The sequence below is a fragment of the Phycodurus eques genome, chromosome 3, assembly GCF_024500275.1.
Source record: "Phycodurus eques isolate BA_2022a chromosome 3, UOR_Pequ_1.1, whole genome shotgun sequence".
NCBI classification, from domain to species: domain Eukaryota; kingdom Metazoa; phylum Chordata; class Actinopteri; order Syngnathiformes; family Syngnathidae; genus Phycodurus; species Phycodurus eques.
In genome coordinates, this window is record NC_084527.1 from 958,086 (window position 1) to 984,241 (window position 26,156).

Genomic DNA, 26,156 nt, shown 5'->3' on the forward strand with positions numbered 1-26,156 from the left:
CGATTCCCCCAAACTGAGAACAATAGCACACGAGCCAACGACTTGAATACCTTCTACTGCAGATTTGAAAAGGACACATTCACTGTGCTGCGCTGCGGCCGACATAACCTGGAGCTGAACACGCTCAAGACTGTAGAGATGATCGTGGACTTCAGGAGGCATCCTTCGCCACAGCTGCCCCTCACGCTGTCCAGCTGCCTTGTGTCAACCGTCGAGACCTTCAAGTTCCTGGGAATTACACTCTCTCAAGACCTAAAGTGGGCGAACAACTTCGTCCTCAAAAAGACCCAGCAGAGGATGTACTTCCTGCGGCTTCTGAGGAAACACGGCCTGCCACCGGAGCTGCTGAGGCAGTTCTACACAGCGGTCATCGAATCAGTCCTGTGTTCTTCACAGTCTGGTTTGGTGCTGCTACAAAAAAGGACAAACTCCGACTGCAACGGACCATCAAAACTGCTGCAAGGATTGTCGGTACCCCCCTACCGACCCTTGAGGACTTGCACACTGCCAGAACTAAGACAAGAGCGTCCAAAATCCTCTCGGACCCTCCGCATCCCGGTCACCGGCTCTTCCGGCTCCTTCCCTCCGGTAGGCGCTACCAATCAATGCAAACTAGAACTCCCAGAAATTCCAGCAGCTTCTTCCCTCTTGCAATCAGCTTCTTAAACACCTAACCTACAATTCCATTGCTACATGCTGGCAATTTTTTGTCTTTTTGTGTTGAGTTTGTTGTCACATTTCTGTCGGGCCAATTATATATTACTCGTGCACTCACTGTAGTAGTCTCACCACGCTGCACTATTTGCATATCTGATGTTGACCAATACTGGCCACTCATGCTAGAGTAGCATCTGCTCCATTTGCACACTGATTCAGGAGTATCTGCAACATTTGCACAATCAACATTGGCCCAGATTATGTACTACTCGCTTAAAGGCTCGGCGCCCTTTGCACAATGATCATTGCACTGGACTATTGCAATATTAGTCATTCGAACTGCTCTAAGTGCTAGAGGACTCTGCATCTTTTTGCACAATTGTCAAAAAAAAAAAAAAAAATGTACCGGCATTACCAGATAACTAGCAATCTTTTATTGCTCAGTGACAGTTTTTTGTTTTTGTCAATGTCTTTCTGTCTCCAAAGTGTTCTCTGTCTGTTGTCGTACTAGAGCGGCTCCAATTACCGGAGACAAATTCCTTGTGTGTTTTTTGGTCATACTGGGCAAATAAAGATGATTCTGATTATTTTTCATGGGGAATCTTCAGGGAGATTTATTTATTATTTTAATTTTTTGGGGGGTAATATGCTCGGACCTCTTTGTTCTGGTCAGAACCTGAGCTGCAGCATTCTGAATGAGCTGCAGCTGTTTAATGCTCTTTTTGGGGAGTCCAGTCAGAAGACCATTACAATAGTCAAGTCTACTTGAGATAAAAGCATGGATGAGCTTCTCCTGGCTTCACTCTGGATATGTTCTTCAGATAGTACAAGGCAGTTTTGAACCTGAACCAATTAATGAGTGTTACATTTAGTCCTACCCACATTTCAAACCTATTCGGCAGTATATTATGAACCTTCCAATTAGGTTCATTTTCTGGCATGGGTCCTTGAAATCTTTTCGCCGTGTGCGTTAAAGTAGGAGCTGTTTGAATGTTTTTAATTAATGTAACGTCCATGCTAATTTGCTTCAGCCCGTCTGGCATTTCAAGATTATACGTTAGCATTCAGCTCGTGGACTTCAGTAAATAGTATGGTTTGGTTGAACATTTTGGTGTTCTAATGTATAATGTTTAATTCTCTCGTTTCATGCGTCACTTTTACAGGAAACTTCAATTGGGAGTGATAAATTAACAACTTGAAGCAAGCTACCCTCTTTGAGAGCTGTGTAAGTCAGAAAAAAAAAAATTAGGAAAGACTATTAAAAGTGTCTTAGACTTATTCTGAGACACACAGACATAGTCAAAACATGTAGGAGGTGCTTTACACAAGGATTAAAAACATTTTTTTTCCAATGTGATGTGTGACTGGCAGGCAAACAGCAAAGATGACGCGCGACATAAATACAATCATTTAGGCTACTATGAAATAAATGTTTGGTATCAGCTGTGTCAATGAGTTCGAGTGTCTCCAGTGAGCATCATAATTAGAAGCAGGGCAATAATTAGCAGGCAACTTGAATCTCAGCATTCCTCTGCCCCTCACGGATCCCTTGAAGTGCCCCTGGATCGACTCGAATCCACTTGAAAAATCCAAAAAAATTCTAAAATAGACATTTAAATGAGGGCTGCAATTAACGATTATTTTCATAATCAATTAATCTAGCAACCATTTTTTTAAAATAATTTAATCAACAAATCAGATTATAAAAAGATTTTTCTACTTTCTATCCCTTGATTCAAACACAGAACGTTATTTCATAAATTGATGATGATTCAGTGACTGGTTTGGTCGGTAACAGCCGTCGGAAAATCGGCAAACGTCCATCACTGTTTTCCCAAGTTAAAACAGATGTTTTGATTCAAGGGCTACACAAATAGGAGAATATTGACTGATGAGAGGCTGAAAATCTGACGATTTGGACAATTTTAAGTTTAAGAAACAGACAACATGAGTGGAATCAAAGGCAACAATTAGCATCTATCTGGCGGTGTTGTTACCCTTTAAGCAACTGATATCTGATCACAAACGATGTATGTAAACAGATAAAAGAATACTCATAGGCATATATTCTTTATCCTCTGTGAAGAAGGACTAATATTAGTGCCGTACCGATGAGCCGCGGGGGTGAAATCTCAATGAATAATATATTCGTCTGTCTTATACTGCCAAGAAGGAGAATGAGCAGCACATTGACGGGGAAGGTGTGACAAAAACTGTTTCATTCTTTTGAATTGTATTTAATTATGTCATAACTGTGTGTTTTTATGAAATATGAGAGTGCTATTTTTCTCCTTAAAAAAAATTACATTTTTGGGTTGGTTTTTTTGGGGACGCTGGAATGGACTGATGGCATTTCCACTGATTGAAATTCAATTGGAAAATATGATTTGAGATGTGTTTGTCATTATAGTCCTGCATATTCAGAGGACACGGACAGATCCCTTCTGTGAATAGTAATCTGTAATTGCCAACCCTCGAAAAAGGTTTCAAATTGCCTATAGATGCCACAAGCACTACTTTAGTCCAAATAAAGTTCCTCAACTCACTGCGATAAGATCGCAGCACTGACTTGATGTTCCCGATTACACCGTTTGATATACGTTGCTGTTTCCATGACAACATTCCCAAATGAATGCAGCTATTTTACATATATTTACCTCTTTGTTCCACATTTCTCCACAGATTCAAACATTCCGACCTGGAAAATGTTCAACTCCTTGAGGACATCTTGAGAGCTATGTATCACATTCCCCAAATTCCACCTCAAAATTCCCAAATTAAGAGAAACTTTACACATTTATTCCTCATTTTCTGACAGAATTGCCAAATCGATGCAGATTTTACACACTGACCTCTGTTTTCCACCGATTCAAACCATTCCAAATTTAAATGGTTCATCTCCGTCAGGACATGTTCAGAACAATTTTTCACATTCCCACAAATCCAAAATGTTACAACAAAATGCCAAAGTCAAGAAGAAACTTTACACATTTACTTCCTCCTCCTACATTACTCCATCGATTCAAACCATTCTAACCTCAAATGGTTCAGCTCAGTCAGAACATCTTGTATTTTCTTTTTTTTTCTTTTTCAAATTCCACCAACAAAATTCCCTAATGAATGCATATATTTTACACATTTACCTCATCCTTCCACATTTCTCCACCGATTCAAACCATTCCAACTTCAAAAATGCTCAATTCATTCAGGGCATCTTGAGAACTATTTGTCACATTCCTCAAATTCCCAAACTTTCACAAGAAGATTCCCAAATGAAGAGATATTTTACACATTTACCTCTTCCATCCCAAAAACTCTAACTTGAAAAGATTCAGCTCTTTCGGGACATTTTGATCACGTCATATGTCAGACCGTATGCCTGACGTTTTGCATTTAGCAGCAGCGCAGTAATTACCAGGCCACTTGAATCTCGGCGTCCCTCCGGGCGCCGTTCCTCTGGCCCTCGCCATTCATCTCCTTCCTGGTGCTCCTGATGAGGCGCAGCACGGGCTCGATCTCCTTCAGCAGCTCGTTGTTGTCCTCCAGCCCGTTGCAGAACCCGCCGTCGCCACGGCCCCCCTCCCTCATCAGCAGGGGGTCCTGGGCGGCGAGGAGGGCGATGGACGGCGACGAGAGGTTCTCGATGGCCCTCAGTTGAGGTGAGCAATTCTCGTAGGATTTGGAGGGCGGGAAGACGGGCCTGGTGACCCGCACGGTGCGGGGGCGGCCGTCCGCCGACAGGGTAGTGTCCAGGTGGGTGGTGAAGCCCTCGGGCCCGCGCAGGATGAGCACGGCGTGGCTCTCGGGCGACACGTTCTTCAGCGTCTCCAGGGCGCGCTCGTAGCTCAGCTCCACTAGCGGCTTGTTGTTGACGGCCAGCACGATGTCGCCCACCTGGACCAGGCCGCACTCCTCGGCCGCCCCGCCCCGGATCAGGTCCGACACGATGACGGGCGGCTTGGAGACCCTCTGCTTGACCAAGAAGCCCAGGCCGCCCACTTTCCTCTTGAAGAGGCGCACCGAAATGATGTTGGGCTGCAGCTGGCACACGCTGGCCTCTGACTCCTGCATGGTGCCCGCGTGCGTGGGGGAGACTTGATGTGTGTGTGTGTCCAGGGAGTTTCTGAAAAGCAAAAGGGAGGAAACAGCCTCTATTAATCAAGGAGGAAATTAGCTTAGCAGGAAACGTCTTTTTTAAAATGTCTATTAAGCATCAGTTCCACGGGGAATAAGGATCATAACAACAGAGTGGATGTTGTCATCAATTTATCAAACTTTGACGCCACGCTCCAGCCACATTATATGGCGCAAGTAAAACTACCAAATAAATAAATAAATAAAAAAGCATCACAATTTACAGTTGGCGGCACGGTGGACGACTGGTTAGCACATCTGCCTCACAGTTCTGAGGACTGGGATTCAAATCCCGGCACTGCCTGTGTGGAGGTTGCATGATCTCCCCGTGCCTGCGCGAGTTTTCTCTTTGCCTGCCTCAAAGAAAAATGGCTGACTACCTGTACAACTTTGGGCATGAATCCTTGAGAATTTTGTGTGTGTCCTGTTATGGTTGACATGTCCACCCAATTATGTGTCAATCAGTCAAACTGGTGCCAGGGGCTGAATTGTTCAAAAAACGTTCCAGAGGACGGTTCTGAGTTGAATTCGCCCCAAATTTTCATTTTTTGACATGGGTCCTTGAGACTTTTTGGTGCATCCTGTTGTGATAGACACGTCCACCCAATTTCGTGTCTGTCGCTGATGTCGGGGTTCAGGTTTTCTGTTCAATTTCGGGCACGGGTGCTTAAGACTTTTTCGTGTTTTGTTATGAGAGACATGTCCACCCAATTTCGTTTTGATTGATTAAAGTGGTGTCAGGGGCTGATTTTTATTTTTTTTAATAACTTTCCAGGGGGTGGTACTGAGGGAATTTCACCACCTCCCCCAAAATAGCCCACAAAAAAATTTTTATTCTTTTTATTATTATTATTTCAACAAGAAATTTGGTGCATGGACATGTCTATCATAACATGACGCATGAAAAAGTCTCAAGGACTCAACCCTGAAAGTGAACAGGAAATTGGCCATTTTGGTTTGAAGCAGATGTTTTTAGCGAATTCACTCATTAGTGCCCCCCGAAAAGTTAGGTAAAAAAAATCATGTCAAAATTTAAATAAATCAATGAATAAAAATCAGCCCCCGTCACCAGTTTCAGCAATCAAAACAAAATTGGGTATTTGGGAGCCACGTCTATCAAGATAGGACGCACCAAAAAGTCTCATGGATGAATGCCTGAACTGGAAGTTGACCATTTTGGTCTGAAGCAGACCTTTTGGGTAAATTCCCTGGAAAGGTAAAAAAACACAACGACGACGACGAAAAAGGCCCCAAACACCAGTTTCATCAAGCAATAAGAAATTTGGCGGACATGTCTCCATTAACATGACACATGCCCAAAATCGAAGAGGAAGGCAGACATTTTGGGTCAATTTCAGGGCTCACATTTTGATGATGCTTTTTTTCCCCTTCCTTGTGAATTTTGCCAAATGAGCGCAATCACAAAAATATACCCGGCCTCCGGATCCGTAACACTAAATTAGAAACAAAATTTGTATGGCGTCAAAGTTTGATCATTTGGTGGATTCGCTGTGAAAAAGGGCTTGTGAGGGCTCATTCGTGACTGGATTAATTTTCATTTATAAAAAAAAAAAAAAAAAAAAAAAAGCATAGTTAGGTGGCACGGTAGCCAACTGGTTAGCACATCTGCCTCACAGTTCTGAGGACTGGGATTCAGATCCCGCCCCGCCTGTGTGGAGTTCACATGTTCTCTCCGTGTCTGCGTGGCTTTTCTCCGGGCACGCCGCTTTCCTCCCAAATCCCAAAAACATGCACAGCAGGTTGATTGACTCTAAATTGCCCGTAGGTGTGAATGTGAGTGCGAATGGCGGTTTGTTTCTATGTGCCCTGCGATTGGCTGGTAACCACTTCAGGGTGTGGCCCGCCTCTCGCCCAAAGATAGCTGGGACAGGCGCCAGCACGCCCGTGACCCGAGTGAGGATAAGCGTTACAGAAAATGGGTGGGTGAAAAAGCGTAGTAGAAAAAAACCGACTTGTTCTGAGAATACCTGAAAGGAATACGAGAAGACAAAGTTGTGCAGTCTTTTATCTCGCTCAGCCAAGAGGCTGTCACAAAACTGGAGTCTTATAGCTTCCTACATATCCAAATGATTCGATCAATACGCATAATACTACGTGGAAATGCATGCAGTGGGCTTCACACGCCCACCTTTCACTATATTGTCCTTGAGCAGACAGACTGGAGTCACTTCTTGCGTATGCTAATGAAACCAAGTGTTGCCATTCACTATTAAAGGTGTTACGTTCCGGGTCTAGGTGAAGCCCAGAACATAACCCGATTCGATTCTCTCAGTCTTCCCACTCCCATGTAATGCTCGTAACAAGGGTACAAAACACACAATGTCAAATATAAACCTTTCCATGACAAATGTCACTGAAATTGTGCAATTTGGGTCAGATCCAGACAGAACTCATTTTGAGGTTTTCACGTCGGGACACCGCTGGGCTGGGATTGGTTTTTTCTTTGTTTGTTTGACAGGCATGGAAGACTGGAATTACAGTTGATTTTCTGGGTTTTGCCTATCAATAGAGAGCCAGTGTACATAACCTCATATAACAGCGTAACTTGCGTGATTGATTTTCACCTGTCAACCGAGACTACAAAACTCTCAAGGATCAAGCAGGTTAAATTGAGGACAACATCTTCACATCTCATGTTAGCGGGTAGCTCACAAGTAGCCGCGCGACTTCCTGTCGTTATTTCCCGGCTGAGGGGTTTGATTCAGAACGAGTCGAGTCGGGTGACTGAAGGCCCGAGCGTGGATTTGCCATCACTTTTGCGCTCGTCAGAGAAGCAGTCAGGGACAAACTCTCTTGCGGTTTGAGTCCTATTTGGAGTTTTGGCCCAACTTTTCACAGCTAAAAGACAGGTCATCCTGGATTTGTATTTTTTTTTTGCTTTATGTTACAAGTGAGATTCAAACATGCTACTACTTGAGTGAACTGAAAATTCAAATAAAATAGAGTAGTTGCGGTAGTATAGTGCCCCGTAGCACGTGGGCAAGGAGAGCAACTGTCGGCGTGTCGCCGAGGAATTAACAAAATTGTTGATGTACGGGATAAAAAGAAGCGGTCTCAATATGGATCCTTGTGGAAGTCTGTGCTTAATAGTTCTATCTGACGATTTGTGGTATTTCACATATACATATTACTTCAGATTTCAAATCCAATTCGTTAAGAATATGTACAGCTGTGGAAAGAATTCTGACTCGTACGTGAACCTGATGTTTTTTTATTCGGAATCCAAAAAGACAATTTCAAGTATTCTATGTGGAAATTAATGTCCATTTTTGAGACGATGACATCATTTTAAAAATCTCAAACACAAGCATTCATAAGGGTTTGCTTCGTCTCGACATAGTTGTCATTTTGATCCCCTTGCACACATTGTCACGTCACGCAATACAAGAGCTGTTATTGTTGGCCGTTAATTGCAATCATTCGCTGTCACAAGGGTATTACGCTGCTATTTTGTTTTTACACCAACAACAGCCATAATGCCGCTGCTGTGTTTTTGTGTGGGACAATGTCAGAACTCTGCTCACGCCTGTTTGACTTCTGCAAAGGGTCAACAGATGATGGCTACATTGGCTAATTACAGCTTTGCCAAGTAGTAGAAATATTTTTTAGGGAGTACTGTGCACCCCCGCTATTTGCGAGGGATAAGGAACGGGCCACACAGCGAAGATCCGCAGATTATTGACGGGCATTAGAACTGCATTGAAAAAAAAGAAAAAAAAATTAAACCCCAAATATTATTGAAAAAGCAGGGATGAACCTGGGATAAACTGCCAATAAGCGTTTCGGGATTGCTCTCTCTCCCCCCACCCAATTAAAAAAAAAAAGATTCCCCCCCCCCCTATATATTTTTTTTTTTATTTAAAAAAAAAAAAATAATTGAGGGCCCCCTTCTGGAGCCAGGCCTGGAGGTGGGGCTCGAAGGCGAGCGCCTGGTGGCCAGGACTGCACCCATGGGGCCCGGCCGGGCACATCCCGAAAGGGTAACGTGGGTCCCCCTTCCCGTGGGCTCACCACCTGTGGTAGGGGCCATAGTGGTCGGGTGCAATGCGAGCTGCGCGGTGGCCGAAGGCAGGGACCTTGGCGATCAGATCCCCGGCTACAGAAGCTGGCTCTCGGGACGTGGAATATCACCTCTCTGGCAGGGAAGGAGCCTGAGCTGGTGTGCGTGGTCGAGAAGTTCCGACTAGATATAGTCGGACTCGCCTCCACACACAGCTTGGGCTCTGGTACCAGTCTTCTTGAGAGGGGTTGGACTCTCTTCCACTCTGGAGTTGCCCAAGAGGCGCCGAGCGGGTGTGGGTATACTTATTGCCCCCCGGCTCGGCGCCTGTACGTTGGGGTTCACCCCGGCGGACGAGAGGGTAGCCTCCCTCCGCCTTCGGGTGGGGGGACGGGTCCTGACTGTTGTTTGTGCCTATGCACCAAACAGCAGTTCAGAGTACCCACCCTTGTAGGAGTCCTTGGAGGGGGTGCTGAGGCATTCTGCTGGGGGACTTCAATGCTCACGTGGGTAATGACAGTGAGACCTGGAAGGGCGTGATTGGGAGGAACGTTCCGCCCGATCAGAACCCGAGCGTTGTTCTGTTATTGGACTTCTGTGCTCATCACGGATTGTCCATGACAAACACCATGTTCAAGCATAAGGGTGTCCACACGTGCACTTGGCACCAGGACACCAGAGGTCGCAGTTCGATGATTGACTTTGTCGACGTGTCATCGGACTTGCGGGCGCATGTCTTGGACACTCGGGTGAAGAGAGGGGCGGAGCTGTCAACTGATCACCACTTGGTGAGTTGGCTCCGATGGTGGGGGCAGATCCCGGTCCGACCGAGCAGGCCCAAACGTATTGTGAGGGTCTGCTTGTAACGTCTGGCGGAATCCCCTGTCGGAAAGAGTTTCAACTCACACCTCCGACAGAACTTTGCTCACGTTCCGGGGGAGGCGGGGGGCATCGAGTCTGAGTGGACCATGTTCCGCGCCTCCATTGCTGAGGCGGCCGACCGGAGCTGTGGCCGTAAGGTGGTCGGTGCCTGTTGTGGTGGCAATCCCCGAACTCGTTGGTGGACACCAACGGTGAGGTATGCCGTCAAGCTGAAGAAAGAGTCCTCTCGGGCCTTTTGGACTGTGGGACTCCTGAGGCAGCTGATGGGTACCGGCTGGCCAAGCGGAATGCAGCTTTGGTGGTCGTTGAAGCAAAAACTCTGGTATGGGAGAAGTTCGGTGAGGCCATGGAGGAAGACTTCCGGAGGGCTTCGAGGAAATTCTGGTCCACCATCTGGCGTCTCAGGAGGGTGAAGCAGTGCAACATCAACACTGTGTATAGTGGGGATGGAGTGCTGCTGACCTAAACTCGGGACGTTGTGAGTCGGTGGGGAGAATACTTCGAAGACCTCCTCAATTACACGGACAAGCCTTCCCATGAGGAAGCAGAGTCTGGGGTTGAGGTTACCGAGGTGGCAAGGCCCCGGGTGGACGAGATTCGCCCGGATTTCCTAAAGACTGGATGGTGTGGGGCTGTCCTGGTTGACACCTCTCTGCAACATCGCGTGGACATCGGGACAGTGCCTCTGGATTGGCAGACTGGGGTGGTGGTCCCCCTTTTTAAGAAGGGGGACCGGAGGGTGTGTTCCAACTACAGGGGGATCACACTCCTCAGCCTCCATGGTAAGGTCTATTCAGGGGTGCTGGAGAGGCGGGTCCGTCGGGAAGTCGAATCTTAGATCCAGGAGGAGCGGTGTGGTTTTTAATCCTGGTCTTGGTACAGTGGATCAGCTCTACACCCTCGGCGGGGTCCTCGAGGGTGCATGGGAGTTCGCCCAACCAGTCTACATGTGTTTTGTGGACTTGGAGAAGGCGTTGGACCATGTCCCTCAGGGAGTCCTGTGGGGGGTGCTTCAGCAGTATGAGGTACCAAACCCCCTGATACGGGCTGCTCGGTACATGTACGACCGGAGTCAGAGTTTGGTCCGCATATCCGGCAATAAGTCGGACTCGTTCCCGGTGAGGGTTGGACTCCGCCCAGGCTGCCCGTTGTCACCGATTCCGTTCATAACCTTTATGGCCAGAATCTTTCCCCGCAGCCGAGGCGTAGAGGGGTCCAGTTTGGTGGCCTCAGTATTGCATCTCTGCTTTTTGCAGATGATGTGGTTCTGTTGGCTTCATCAGGCCGTAATCTTCAACTCTCACTGGAGCAATTTGCAGTGTGAAGCGGCTGGGATGAGAATCGGCACCTCCAAATCTGAGAACATGGTCCTCAGTCGGAAAAGGGTGGCGTGCACTCTCCGGGTCGGGGATGAGATCCTGCTCCAAGTGTAGGAGTTCAAGTATCTTGGAGTTTTCTTCACGAGTGAGGCAACAATGTAACGGGACCGAAAGAACAAGATCCCGGATACAAGCAGCCGAAATGAGTTTCCTCCGCAGGGTGTCCGGGCTATCCCTTAGAGATAGGGTGAGAACCTCAGTCATCCGGGAGGATCTCAGAGTAGAGCCGCTGGTCAGAGCTCTGCATCGAGAGGAGCCAGATGAGGTGGCTGGGGCATCTGACTCGGATGCCTCCCGAACGCCTCCCTGGTGAGGTGTTCCGGGCACATCCCACCGGGAGGAGACCCTGGGGATGACCCAGTACGCGCTGGAGAGACTATGTCTTTCGGCTGGCCTGGGAACGCCTCGGGATCTCCCCGGAAGAGCTGGATGAAGTGGCTGAGGAGAGGGAAGTCTGGGCGTCCCTGCGAAAGCTACTGCCCCCGCGACCCGAACTCGGATAAGCAGTAGAAAATGGATGGATGGATGGAAAAAATTTAAAGAAAAAAAATCAGTAAATTGACGAATGTGCGGGTGCGGGTATTCTGGGGTCCACTATATTTACTTCTCTCACTACTTATAACTTCATTCGCCAGGGTTAGCGACCAAGCCCTGCCGTAAACAGCAAAAATCCTCGACTTTTTGATGTCCCCTTCTTCTTCTTTTCTTTTGGGCTTGTTCCTTTAGTGGTCACCATAGCGCATCATCCTTTTCCATGGAAGCCTACCTCCTGCATCTTCCTCTCCAACACCAACTCCCCTCATGTCTTCCCTCACGACATCCATCCACCTTCTCTTTGGTCTTCCTCTCGCTCTCTTTCCTGGCAGCTCCATCCTCTTCATTCTTCTACCAATATACTCACTATTTCTCCTCTGGACGTGTCCAAACCATCCAAGTCTGCGCTCTCTAACTTTGTCTCCAAAACATCGAACCTCGGCCGTCCCTCTGATGAGCTCATTTCTAATTTTATCCAACTCCGAGAGCGAACCTCCACATCTTCATTTCCGCCACCTCCAGCTCTGCTTCCTGTTGTCTTTTCAGTGCCACTGTCTCTAATCCGTCCATCATGGCCGGCCTCACCACTGTTTTATCAACTTTGCTCTTCATCCTAGCAGAGACTCTTCTGTCACACAACACACCTGACACCTTCCTCCACCCGTTCCGACCCGCTTGGACCCGTTTCTTCACTTCCTGACCACACTCACCGTTGCTCTGGACGGTTGACCCCAAGTATTTCGAGTCCTCCACCCTCGCTCTCTCTTCTCCCTGTAGCCTCACTCTTCCCCCACCACCCCTCTCATCCAGTCACATATATTCTGTTTTACTTCAGCTAATCGTCATTCCTCTCTTTTCCAGCGCATGCCTCCATCTTTCTAACTGTTCCTCCAGCTGCTCCCTGCTTTCACTGCAGATCACAATGTCATCTGCAAACATCACGGTCCACGGGGATTCCAGTCCAACCTCCTCTGTCAGCCTATCCATCACCACTGCAAACAGGAAGGGGCTCAGGGCGGATCCCTGATGCAGTCCCACCTCCACCTTAAATTCGTCTGTCACAACTACAGCACACCTCACCGCTGTTCTGCTGCCCTCGTACATGTCCTGTGTTATTCTAACATACTTCTCTGCCACTTTGGACTTCCGCATGCAGTACCACAGTTCCTCTAAGGGTACTCTGTCGTAGGCTTTCTCTAGATCTACAAAGACACAATGTAGCTCCTTCTGACCTCTGTACTTTCCCATCAACATCCTCAAGGCAAAAAATGCATCTGTGGTACTCTTTCTTGGCATGAAACCATACTGTTGCTCGCAAATACTCAGTTCTGTCCTGAGTCTAGCCTCCACTATTCTTTCCCATAACTTCATTGTATGGCTCATCCACTTTATTCCTCTACAGTTCCCACAGCTCTGCACATCACCCTTGTTCTTAATGGGCACCAGCACACTTTTCCTCCATTCCTCAGGCAGCTTCTCACCTACTAGAATTCTGTTGAACAAGCTGGTCAAAAATTCTACAGCCACCTCTCCTAGATGCTTCCATACCTCCAGAGGAATGTCATCAGGACCAACTGCCTTTCCATTTTTCATCCTCTTTAATGCCTTTCTAACTTCCCCTTACTAATCATTGCCACTTCCTGGTCCACCACACTTGCCTCGTCAACTATTCCTTCTCTCTCATTTTCTTCATTCATCAACTCCTCAAAGTATTCTTTCCATCTGTCCAGCACACTACTGGCACCAGTAAAAACGTTTCCATCTCTATCCTTAATCACCCTAACCCGCTGCACATCCTTCCCATCTCTGTCACTCAGTCTGACCAACCTGTACAGATCTTTTTCTCCTTCTTTAGTGTCCAACCTGGCATACATGTCATCATATGCCTCTTGTTTTGCCTTTGCCACCTCTACCTTTGCCCTGTGTCGCATCTCAATGTATTCCTTTCGCCTTTCCTCTGTCCTCTCAGTATCCCACTTCTTCTTAGCTAACCTTTTCCTTGTATGATTTCCTGTACTGTGAGGTTCTACCACCAAGACTCTCTCTCCTTTCCTGCCAGAAGATACACAAAGTACTGTCCTGCCTGTCTCTCTGATCACCTTGGCTGTAGTGGTCCAGTCTTCTGGAAGCTCCTCCTGTCCAACAAGAGCCTGTCTCACCTCTTCCCGAAAAGCCGCACAACGCTCTTCCTTTCTCAGCTTCCACCACATGGTTCGCTGCTCTGCCTTTGTCTTCCTAATCTTCCTCCCCACCACCAGAGTCCTCTTCCACACCAGCATCCTATGCGGTCGAGCCACACTCTCCCCTACCACAACCTTACAGTCGGTAACCTCCTTCAGATGACATCGCCTGCACAAGATGTAATCCACCTGCGTGCTTCTACCTCCGCTCTTGTAGGTCACCCTATGTTCCTGCCTCTTCTGGAAAAAAGTGTTCACTACAGCCATTTGCATCCTTTTTGCAAACTCTACCACCATTTGTCCCTCCATGTTTTTTCCCTGGATGCCGTACTTACCCATCACTTCTTCATCACCCCTACTTCCTTCACCAACATGTCCATTACAATCTGCACGAATCACGACTCTCTCTCTGTCAGGGATGCTCAAAACTACTTCGTCTAGCTCCTTCCAGAATTTCTCTTTCACCTCTCGGGCACATCCTACCTGTGGGGCATAGTCGCTAATCACATTATACATAACACCCTCAATTTCAACTTTCAGCCTCACCACTCAATCTGAGACTCTTTTCACCTCCAGGACATTTTTAGCTAACTCTTTTAAAATAACCCCTACGCCATTTTTCTTCCCATCTACACCATGGTCAAATCATTTCAACCCTGCCCCTAAACTTCTCGCCTTACAGCCTTTCCACCTGGTCTCCCGTACACACAATAACCTTTCTCCTCATCATCATGTCAACCAACTCCTGAGATTTTCCTGTCATAGTCCCAACATTCAAAGTCCCCACAACAATTTAGTCTTCAACCAACCTGAAATGCTGGAAATGTTTTCTTAAACAACACAATGATTTTGAGACTTCAACTAACCTAATGTGTGTGTTTTCATACGCTGACAATGATTTTGAGTTTTCAACAAACCTATCAAACGTGTTTCTGCAAACATAAAGTACTCATTTTTGCAAACATTGACAGCAATTTTGAGTTTTTTAACAAATCAAATGTATGAATTTTCATAAACGGTGTCGATTTCGTGTCTTCAAAGGACCGGTGCACGTTTTCTCAAAAATCGGCGATTTAGTCTTCAACGTTACAGGTCATACGTGTTTTCATATTAACAATTTGGGGTCTTCGATTAACCCAAAGTACTCGTTTTTGTAAGCATTGACAGCGATTTAGTCTTCAATGAACCTAATGTGCTGTATGTTTTCGTATATATTTTAACATACGTGTTTTCATTAACACTAGTTACAATTTCGGGTCTTCGATGAACTGAAAGTAGTCATTTTTGTAAACTTTGACTAATTTAGTCTTCAATGAACACAATGTGTTTCCACAAACATCGACAATGATTTTGTCTCCACTCTACTTGTTTTCATAAACATTGGCAACAATTTAAACTTTTTAACGAAACGAACATACAGTAAAAGTTTTAGTAAATACTCTAAATGTACTCTTCAATTAACTTAAAGTACAGTACCAATTTTTGAAAAAATTGACAGTGACTTCAATGAACCCAACGTGCGTGTTTCCATCACCACTGATACCGATTTTGAGTCTCCAACCAACCTAACGCGTGCGTTTCCACAAAGATGAATTGAGCGGAGTTGCCCCGAGGCATCGGAATAAGTTAAAGACGCCGGCCCTTCAATCCTGCGATGGTTCCGCCGGCTGCGTCGGCTCCCTCGCCGAGGTGCGAAATGACCGAAAAGTGATGTGAACGCCGATGCAAGCTGGCGCTGCCTGGCTTTTTGGTGCCTCCCAACGCTTTGACTCACGCTCGCTTCCTTGGTAACGAACAGATGATGGTGTCAAAGTGGCAACGCGGTTTTACGCGCACTTGATGGAACGCGCGGGCACACACACACATTGCAGCACATACGACTGTGCAGTCGAGCAGAAGCCACGTTTGCCGATGATACATGCGCACACAACTATATTAGCATATTTCCACAGCGTGTGTAAGTACACACGCGTAGCACACTCAGTACATACATACACACCGATGCAAATATGCATTTATTAGTTTGTATTCGTAAATAACTGAAGTCATCATGTGTTTTCGTAAAAATAAACAGTGATTTATTAGTCCTCACGTATGCTTTTTTGTGAACATTGACAACAATTTAATCTTCAGCAAACCCAACCTCAGGGTTTCTGTGAAATTTGGTGACATCTTAGTCATCAGCTAACCTGAAGTATGCCTTTTGTAAAAATTGCTGAAGCTTTAGGGCAGGGGTGTCAAACTCATCTTTGTCACGGGTCACATCGTAGTTATGACTTCCCCCGGAGGGTCGCTACGACTGTGAACCCATATAAACGAAAGATTACCTCATATAATACAGTATACACAATACATTGATGAATAACCAGTTTTGAAATCAGAAGCATAGTAGAACATGTTTTTCAACTATTACATATCTTTTGAAAGGGGGATTGGTAAAAAAAATATCCTTGCAAATATCTCAATGTTATTACACCAGAACACAATTAGCAATTTTGATTTGCTTTCGCGGGCCACATAAAATGATGTGGCGGGCCAGATCTGGCCCCGGGCCACCAGTTTGACACCTGTGCTTTAGGGTCTTCAAAAAAGATAGCGCATGTTTTTTTGTAACATTGACGACAATTTAGTCTTTGACAAACAATGCACTAATCCTGTTGTCGTACACACTGGCTATGATTTAGGGTCTTCAATGCACCAAATGTGTGTGTGTGTGTTTTCTTTTATGAATATTGACGACAATTTAGTCATCAATGAACTCAACATAAGCGTTTTACCAATTTACAGCAGTTTAGTCTTCAATGAACCTATCGTAATGGTTTCCTAAACTTTGGCGAGAATTTAGTCTCTAACTCACCTAAAGTAGTGTTTTTGGAAAGGAAAAATATGATTTAGTCTTAAATCAAGTTAATGTATGCGTTTCGTAAATATTCACAATTTAATCTTCAACGAACCTAACATAAAAGGTTTTCCTAAACTTTGTCGATAATTTAGTCTTCAACTAACCTAAAATTGGTGTTTTTGTGAAGTAAAATGGCAAGTTCGTCTAAAACCAAGTAAAAGTATGCGCTTTGTAAATATTGGCAAGGATTTAGGATCTTTAATGAACCTAGCGTATGTTAGTCTTCACGAACCCTAATGTATACATTTTCATCAACATCAACAACAATCTAAGAATTGAACATGCATGTTTTTGTGAACATTGCTGAACCTTTCGTCTTAAACGAACCTAACTTTATAAACATCGGCTACAATTTAGTCTTTGACAAACCAAGTGTACTTGTTTTTAAAAGATGGAAGATCATTCATTCAGTCTTGGACAAACAATTCTCCTGTACAAGTTTTGTCAACATTAACCATTTAGTGTGCAATGAACTGTAAGTAAAATGTTTTTGTAAACATTAACAAAGATTTAGGGTCTTTAATGAGCCTAACATACATGCTTAGCCTTTAACAATCCTATCACGTGTTTCTGTAAACAATGATGCAAATTTTGTGTTCAACCAACCAAATGCCCGCAATTTGAGAAACACTGGACTGATGATTTGGGGTCTTCAATGACCTCACGTATGTGTTTTCTCAATAGTGACACAGATTACCGAAACACTGGCGACAATTTCAGGGCTCTATTGTAAATGTTTTCATATACGACACGATTGCAAAAAGCCGCTTGGTGTAACGACTACTTGTCACACAGAATGTACAGAAAAACAAGCACTTCACTGTACTGTATTGATCTTCAAATGTTTATAAAAAAAATAAAAAATGTTTTAAAAAATCCATATCTTTTGTATTCAGTCTTGCTCTAATTGCGCTGCTGTGTATTTGAATCGGGAGTGGAACTCAACTGACGTTAAAGCTGCTTGCTTTGGTTTGGATGTGTTCAGTGAAAAACATTGGCTTAAAAAACAAAAAAGCACAATCATGTTTGTGTGGAGCCTTTTACGCAGCAACAAGTTGTAGATGAGTTTTACGAGGGGGGGGGGTGGCAAGCAGCGGAGGTGTGAACTCTTATTTTAGGCTCCATGCGCGTCTCTCCGTTGTGCGCGTCAGCTGAACGCGCAAACCCAATTTTGTGCATACATACTGTAGAGCAGAAACAAGCAACTCACCCACTCAGAATCTGAGCACAAGCTTTGTGGATGTGCAAGCAGCCCACCTAAAAAAAATAAAATAAATAAAAATTAAAAAAAAAAAAAAAAAAAAAAAAACTTGGTGTGAAACTCCTCAACAGTACGCCCGGATCATCCCTCACACACCCCCACAAAACCAAAACCAAAAATAGGGGAGGGGTGGGGTGTGGGGGTGTAAAAAAGGCAAAAAGGTGTCCGAAAAAGCGGAGGTTTTCTTGCGCTCTGCCTCTCTGGAGGCTCGGCTTGTGGCTCGGTGCGCACTCGGGCGCCTTTTTAAAGCCACAAGAGAGAGAGGGGGAGAGAGAGACAGAAGAGAGAAGAGTGCAGATGAGGAGGAAGGGGTGGGAAGGTACAAGGGGGGGGGGGGGGGGGGGGCGTGGCGCCATCGCTTGTCATCATCGCTCAGCTCGCGGCGGGAGGCTCCTCGTCCTCATCCTCGTCGTCGTCCCCTCCCGCTGCAGAGAGAGAAAGAGAGAGTGAGGATAGAAAGATGGAGCTTCCAGCCTCTTCTCGCTGCTACTTAAAAGCAGAAACGCACGGCCGTAGACCACTGCCACGTACAACAAAGGGTCCGCGCCTAACTGTCATTTTATTTATTGGTTTATCGAACATGGACAATGCACATTCATAAAGGTCGCTGTAAATGGGCCAGCTTTAGTCTCTGGACATTCTGAACATTTGTTGACAATGACCGAGTCTCTCCAGCGTGTCCCGGGTCGTCCCCGAGGCCTCCTACCGGTGGGATGTGCCCGGAACACCTCAACGGGGAGCCCCCTCAATACATCGGCAGCGCCTAGAAATTCTGTCCATGAAGTGAGTCCAATTCTCACTGGAAACCGAACAGCCCTCATCAGGGGGTCCAGTACACCCCCCACAAGACCCCCCGAGGGACACGGTCAAACTCCTTCTCCAAGTCCACAAAACACATGCAGACTGGTTCGGCGAACTCCCATGCACCCTCGAGGACTCCGCCGAGGGTGAAGAGCTGGTCCGCTGTTCCACGGCCACGACGAAAACCACACTGCTCCTCCTGAATCTGAGATTCGACTTCCTGATGGACCCTCCTCTCCAGCACCCCGAAATAGACCTTACCAAGGAGGCTGAGGAGTGTGATCCCCTTTCGTTGGAACACATCCTCCGGTCTGCCAATCCAGAGTCACTGTCCTGATGTGCACGCGATGTTGCAGAGGCGTGTCAACTGGGACAGCCCCACAACATCCAACATCCTTCAGGAACTCCGGGCGGACCACATCCACCCCCAGGGCCTTGCCACAGAGAAGCTTTTTAACCACCTATCGGTGACCTCAACCCCGGAAATAGGAGAGCCTGCCTCAGAGTCGCCAGACTCTGCTTCCTCATGGGAAGGCGTGTCGGTGGAATTGAGGAGGTCTTCGAAGTATTCGGCCCGGCGACTCAACGTCTCAAGTATCTCCACACGGTGTTGACGGTGCACTGCTTCCCCATCGTGAGACGCCGGATGCTTGAACTGGAACTAAATGTTTCCTCTCATCCTTGCGGTTTGCATTTCCACCGCACCTCAAATATCAGGGTAGTTTGTCCAAATGAGACTGATGACATATGTAGGAGTGGCACAAAAAAAAATGTGCACAACCCCTCCAGTCCTGTAAGTGGCGCTAAGAAAAACTGAAGGTCAAACATGCACGACGACAAGCCAGCGTCATCATTTGCGCGATAGAATAGGCCAAGATGGAGGCGACGTCAGCTTCTTTGCTTTTCCCTCATGTTGTACAAAATGATCACCTGTTCAGCTTGACGGCATCCCTCGCCGCCGCTTGAAATCTGAATGGACAAAAAAAAAAAAGATAAAAATATACCAACATCCACACTCAGCGAGAAATGAACAGATGAAATTAAGACAATCTCCTGAACAAATATTAGAATTTTGCCTGTAAACAGGTACGTCAGTGCTTCTGATAGGGTTAGGTCACCAGGAAGGAAGGGAGGAACAAAGGAAGGAAGGATACTTGGCGGGAGGAAGGAAAGCAGGAAGGATGGATGAAAGCAAGTAGGGAAGGAAGGAAGGAAGGCTGTCGCTAGCTTGCCTGGACTAGCAAGCTTGAGTTTGTGTTTGCCAGCGCGACCGGTCTCACGTTCTCGTTGTTGTTCTTCCGTGCGGTTCGTCGATGAATTTGCGCCTTAAGGCCAAGGCTGACTCGCGACTTGACAAGTGAATCCATTCAACCTTCCCTCTTTTCATCCATCCATTGTTCTTTCCTTCCTCCCACACATCTATCCTGCCTTCATTCCTTCCTTTTAGGCAACTTTTCTGAAACGGGTACCGCTGCACTTCTCGAATGAAAAGAAGGATGCAGGCTGAGCGCTTGAAGTGTGTGCGGTACATGTGTATCATTTTGTACCAGAACAAATCTGCCTCTGCTTTCTCTGCAATCTTGAACCACCACGCGGACGTGATGGCAGGTTTGTGGGGGCTTCGACGACGACGACGGCGGGTAATCACCAGGTGACTTTTGTCACCCGGTGATCCCTCTTGACATCCCAGCGATCTCCGCCGCGTGAGGTTACGCTTCACACCCGGAATAGAAGAGCATAATTGCCTTCATTTGTCATAAGCACCATAATAGAGCATCATCAAGTACTCGCGCTCGTGTTTTCTCTCTTATCTTGCAGATGACTCACACGCATTTAGGACACAAAGCCGGTGAGCAGAAGTGAAATCCAGTTATTATGCCGCTGCTGCGCGAGCGCTGCCTCAACGGCAAGCCTAGTGGTTAAGAAAAGCTGCTCAACAAAGCCCAAAGCGAGCGACGAAAGTCGAGTTATTTTGCGACGAGAGAGAAGCAGCGAGAGTTCAAAAGTGCTGCGTCTCGAGCGCTGCTTCAACGACAAGTCCTGCAAGTGAGGGCAAACTAGGCCCAATGCGAAGACAAACGAGACAACACATGAGTCACCACTGACACCAACAGGACAGGAATTCTGCTGCCGCTCGACTGCAGGCCTGAAAAGGAGTCTGGCTGCCAAGGAAAGCACGGAAGAACCTGCGTGAAGTAAGCCCAGCTGAAACCTGTTTTTGAGACAACGCACTTGACTCGTGAGTGATACCTACAGGACTTGAGAAGCAATGAAAGTTGAAAATGATTTTTCTGCCGCTTGAGCGCCACCCGAAAGAAGAGCAGGAACAGCCAGGCCACATTTGAACTCCTCCTGTCAGCGACATTTACAAACAATATCCGATCAGTAAGCCCCCCCCCCCCCACCAGAAAAAAAACAGTCACTGATCTTTTTTTTTTTTATTATTATTCAATGTCCATCAACGAAATAATAATAATAATAAAAAAGGAACTGAAGGAAATGTAACCCAATGCCACTCCACCAATCCCTTGGTGCTGTGAAGCGTGCTTATCCTGTCATGCATACAGGAAATGCAAATGTTTTGGGTTTTTTAATACATAAACAAGGATGTGTGCTTATGCGCGAGCACGCACACACATGCATGTCATTATGTCAATCACTTCCTGCTTGAGTGCTGCCATCTGCCCTCTTGTAAAGCCACACACGGATCACCGTGCAAAGCCGCCACGCTTAGCCCCTCCCTCCGCCACCATTACGCAGTGTTAAGACTTGCGCGAGCGCATCCACGCACGCGGGCCGATCGGAGGCAGCCGGGTCACGCCGGCGACTCGCCGCCACATCAGCATCAGATACTAAAAGAAGAGAACGACTCACTGACCTTGCATTGAATAGAACATCTTAATTCAGTTTCACGTTTTGCGTTTTTTGTACAGTTTCACATTTGCCAGGTCCGCGTCTTGAAGGTCCCCTTCCATCAGAATCCTTTTTTTTTTTTTTTTTCTTTCCACTGTTTTATGCATAAAATTGGTGAAAATTAGTCTGTAACATGGTTTAAGTTCGACATGTATGCCGTTTGTCGACTGAATGCAAAAGTCAATAAACGGCATAAGGCTTGCAAAGCGGGTGGATTTGAAATGGCCGACAATGTGACGTAGTTTTGACAAATATTCAAGTACCCGCCCGCCTTGCATTTGGTACCCGCCCACTCAACTCAGCCGAACCGCAACACGGCATTTCCCAGTTTGAAGCCGGCCGCTTGTCGAGCCACACAAATACAGTCTAGAAAGTATACATATTGTAGCTTGTGTTTTGCAACAATACTTAACTATATTTGTTTCTTTATATGTGCTCTGTGATTGGCTGGCGACCAGTTCAGGGTGTACACCGTCTCTCGCCCGAAGATAGCTCGGATAGGAGAAGGGGGTGTGGAAAATGAATGGATGAATGAATGAACGATGTAACAGTGGATGAAATAGTGAAGCTTGCATTCATTCAGGTTCAATTCGTGCGGATGAGGAGCCTAACCTCCAAATATGCGCCCCTCTCTCTTTTCCTTTTCCTCCTCGTCCACTGTTATTGTGCCAACAAGCCAACACTTGGCCAATTACGCTTCACAACGACCATAACGGGAGACGGGGGTCCCCCCGGCCGCCGTCACCGACCAGCCGCTGAAGCAAAGCATCCATCCATCCGTTTTCTGTACCGCTTTATCCTCACAAGGGTCACGGGTGTGCCGGAGCCTATCCCAGCTATCTTCGGGCGAGAGGCGCGGTACACCCCGAACTGGTCGCCATCCAATCGAAGCAAGCAAATGTATTGTTCGTGTCTGGCTGCCAAAGCGCAGCACATTGATTTATATAGCGCGTTTCATACACAATGTAACTCAATGTGCTTTACATGATTAAAAGCATTTAAAAACAAAGAAAAAAAACAGCTTACAAACATGTAAAACAAAGAGGACGAGGTGGCAGGCGCAAATGAAGCGTATGCGCATTGCGTGTGTACAACAAACCCGACACGAAACCCATGCGAGGGACGCGAGGCGAACATTCGTTTTGTGTCCGGTTTGAACGTAAAGAAAACATTTTCTGCTTTGACTTGCGAGCACAAGCTTGAGATATGAGCGCTGCATAGTGGCAGAAAACTTAACTGAACTCACTTTCCAAAAAGTCAATAGCTTGACGGAAAATGTCGAACCGTTCATGGAAAAAAAAGGAGCTTCAAGCTCTTGAATGCCACTAAACAGAAAACAGAACTACACTTCGTGCATTTTAAAACAGTCAAACTGCCCAAAGACAGGTGGTTGGCTAGCTTGATGAACGACCAACATTAGCACCGTACTGATGAGCTCTCAGAAGAGTTAGACATTATGAACCCTACGTGCGCTCTAGGCAGGAGACGCCCCGCTGCAAACTGACGCAGTGTGACAGACTTTAATTCACTTTCATTTAATTTGTGTTTCTATAAAGTACAATATATGCAGTGCTATTTTTCCTCATTAAAATACACATTTCAAGAGGTTTTTTTGTTTACTTTTTTAGCTTTGCCCTCTTGGCGTCGGTTTGAGAAATTCCGGAATCCTAACGAAAAGTTCCAACATGGTACACAAGGTAGTGTGTTGTTTCGCCTAACATGCGCGTTTGTGTTTGCCAATTCCTCCTCTTACAGGTGTGTGACTATTTATTCATTCATTAAGCTCCCTTCGCATTCATTGCAGTCTCCATGGCAACGTCCAATCAGGCGCCCACCTCCTTTCTGCACTGCCGCCACAATTCCGACAGTCAATAAAATGTGGCGGGCAGGCGGGAGATGCGTCGCTGCCGACACAGTAAAAGGTGTCACTTTGATTACGGCGTCAACAATGAAACCCGGCTTAAACGCGGGGGGGTTTCACTTGCATAATACATAAGACGGCGTGAGAAATGTCACGCATCTCATTTAACATTAATTACATATTACATACACATTTAACTTGACCTTTGCTTAAAAAAAATAAGTTTTTGGTGATTTTAAAAGGTTTTCCCCAATAAAATGACATTTTTGACAAAAAACAAAAAACAAAATGATTTGAGTCATCTTGAAAAATATTGGATTTCTTGTTTTGTGCCTGATAACATAGGTTTTACTTGAAAAAACAAACATTGACATAGTTTTGGGTGTAATTTCAGGCTTATAAAATGACATTTTTTAAATAAAAAACAAACAGATTAGAAAGAGTCAAATCATCTCTGGAAAGATTGGAGGAGTCTTGCTTGCTGAAATCTTCCCAAAACATGACATTTTTTTCCCCCCAGCAAATTAAAAAAGGTTTTCCTCCATATAATGTAATGTTCACTCAAAAACAAAAATCAAAACTATCAGAAAGAATCAAATTGTCATCTAGAAAAACTGGGAGATGACTTGTTTGTTGAAAATGTGACGAAAATTTTTTCTTTTAAAAAAAGCAACAAAACGTTTTTTGTGATATTTTCAGGAAAGAGATTTTCCCTCTATAAAATGGCAGGAAAAAAAAGTTTGACCACCAACCAAACAAATTGATTCAAAAGAGTAAAAAAATCTCTAGAAACATTGGCGATGGGCACGAGCATGTCTGGCTCACAGTTCTGAGTTTGCACGTTCTCCCCGTGCCTGCGTGGCTTTTCTCTGGGTACTCCAGATTTCCTCCCACATCCCAAAAACATGCATGCTAGGTTGACTGAAGACTCTAAATTGCCCGTAGGTGTGAATGTGAGTGCGAATGGTTGTTTGTTTCTATGTGTCCTGCGCTGAGCTGGCGACCGGTTCAGCGTGTACCCCGCCTCTCGCGCGAAGATAGCTGGGACAGGCTCCGGCACACCCGCGACGTGGTACGGAAGATGAATGAAGACTGGACATGACTTGTTTGTTGAAAATGTGACAAAAACATAACAGGTTTTGCAAAAGAAAAAAAAACAAGTTTTTGAGGTGATTTTCAGTAAAGAAAAATGTTTTTCCTCTATTTATATAAAATTCCAGCCGTCTGCCATGAATGAGGAGGTAAAATACGGCAAACATGTATTTTCAAGTTGCAAATGTGCGAAGGGACGGCGGCAACAGTGTTAGGCTCGTGTTTCTGACCAATTTCATGGCAAACAAAAACGGCAACGCTCGCTCCTGGTTGTCAGGGGACGCTGGCCCAGGGATGCGCTAGATGACACAGGCCTTGGTTTTGCCGCGTGGGGGGCAATAAGAGCAGACAGGAGAGTATGCGCGGCGGTCAGAAAAGAATCTCAAGCACGGCGAGCAGATGGCGGCCGACGAGAAGGGACTTCAGCTCGATGAGCCGACAGAGACGACGGGCGCGCGCGCTTCCTTCACTTGACTGATATCACCGACGCTCCGCGGAGCACGAACAAACTTGTCCAAACACGGACAAAATTGCCATCAGCAACACATAAAAAAAAATAAAAAATCAAACAAAACAAAAAAACAGATCATTATAATTGCCATGGAAAAACAAAACCAAACAAACAAAAACAAAAAGAACATTTTTGGGGGGGCAAAAAAAACAGCAAGTGGGCAATCGGGTTTTTATCAAATGCAAATAAGCGGGGGATCTGGAAAAAAATACTTTGAATAAGCAGGAGATAGAGGAATAAATTCATAAAAATAAAACCCACAAACATTTGAGGGCCTGCTGTTTTGCGACTATTTATTTAGAATATATCTCAGATGATTAAGATTTTTTTGTCTTGAAAAAAATGCTACTTTAGTCTAGAAAGGTTGTGACATTTTATGACAAAAACATTTATTTTAATAGTAAGACTATCGATAAAATGTTGATTTTCATTCCCATAATAATTTGATTACCAAGAAAATTCTCTAAAGTAATGACGCCTCCATGACTTGCGGAAATGTGCTATTTGACATTGAGATCGTTTCTAAACACGGCCTGTGGGAGACCTTGAACACATCACCGTCACAAATGGCGCATTTCTTATTAGTCCTGGGAGGCAAATGTAAATGCAATTTCCCAAGAAAGGCCCTCGGTGGCAAGTATGTGGCACGCGGGCACTCACCCGACTCGATCCACCTCTTAAGAGCACCACGATCTCGCCAAGGCAATTATACAAAACGTCAAAACCATACGAAAAGGCCGCAACTGCGCCACGTGCACCTCGGAATCAATATTGAGCTAATAACACGACTAGAAAAATGGAAATAAAATTCATCACACTCACCAGAGATGCTGATGATTAAATGTATTTAAGAAACCTTTCGCTAGTCCAACTGACCAACCAATCAGAGGACAGAAAAATGCTGATGTCAAAGGTCCCATTGTTCATAGATGTCCCTCGCTATATCGAAGTTCACTTTTTCACAGGTTCAGTGCACAGATTATTTTTAAATTTTTTTTGTACAGCACAGTTACTCAACTGCACCTCTC

General features: G+C 45.6%; 1 protein-coding gene across 4 annotated transcripts in view; it reads right to left on the reverse strand.

Annotated features, from left to right (window-relative positions):
- nos1 (nitric oxide synthase 1 (neuronal)) overlaps positions 1–18,155 on the reverse strand; it is a 75,397-nt gene extending 57,242 nt beyond the window's left edge. For all 4 annotated transcript variants that reach the window (XM_061671311.1, XM_061671309.1, XM_061671310.1 and 1 more), the window contains exons 1-2: positions 17,900–18,155; positions 4,073–4,780 (exon numbers count right to left, since the gene is read on the reverse strand). In XM_061671311.1, the coding sequence (XP_061527295.1) occupies positions 4,073–4,728 (656 nt within the window). In that variant the 5' untranslated portion in view covers positions 4,729–4,780; positions 17,900–18,155. The remainder of the gene's footprint in view (positions 1–4,072; positions 4,781–17,899) is intronic.
- Between the last annotated feature and the right edge of the window lie 8,001 nt (positions 18,156–26,156).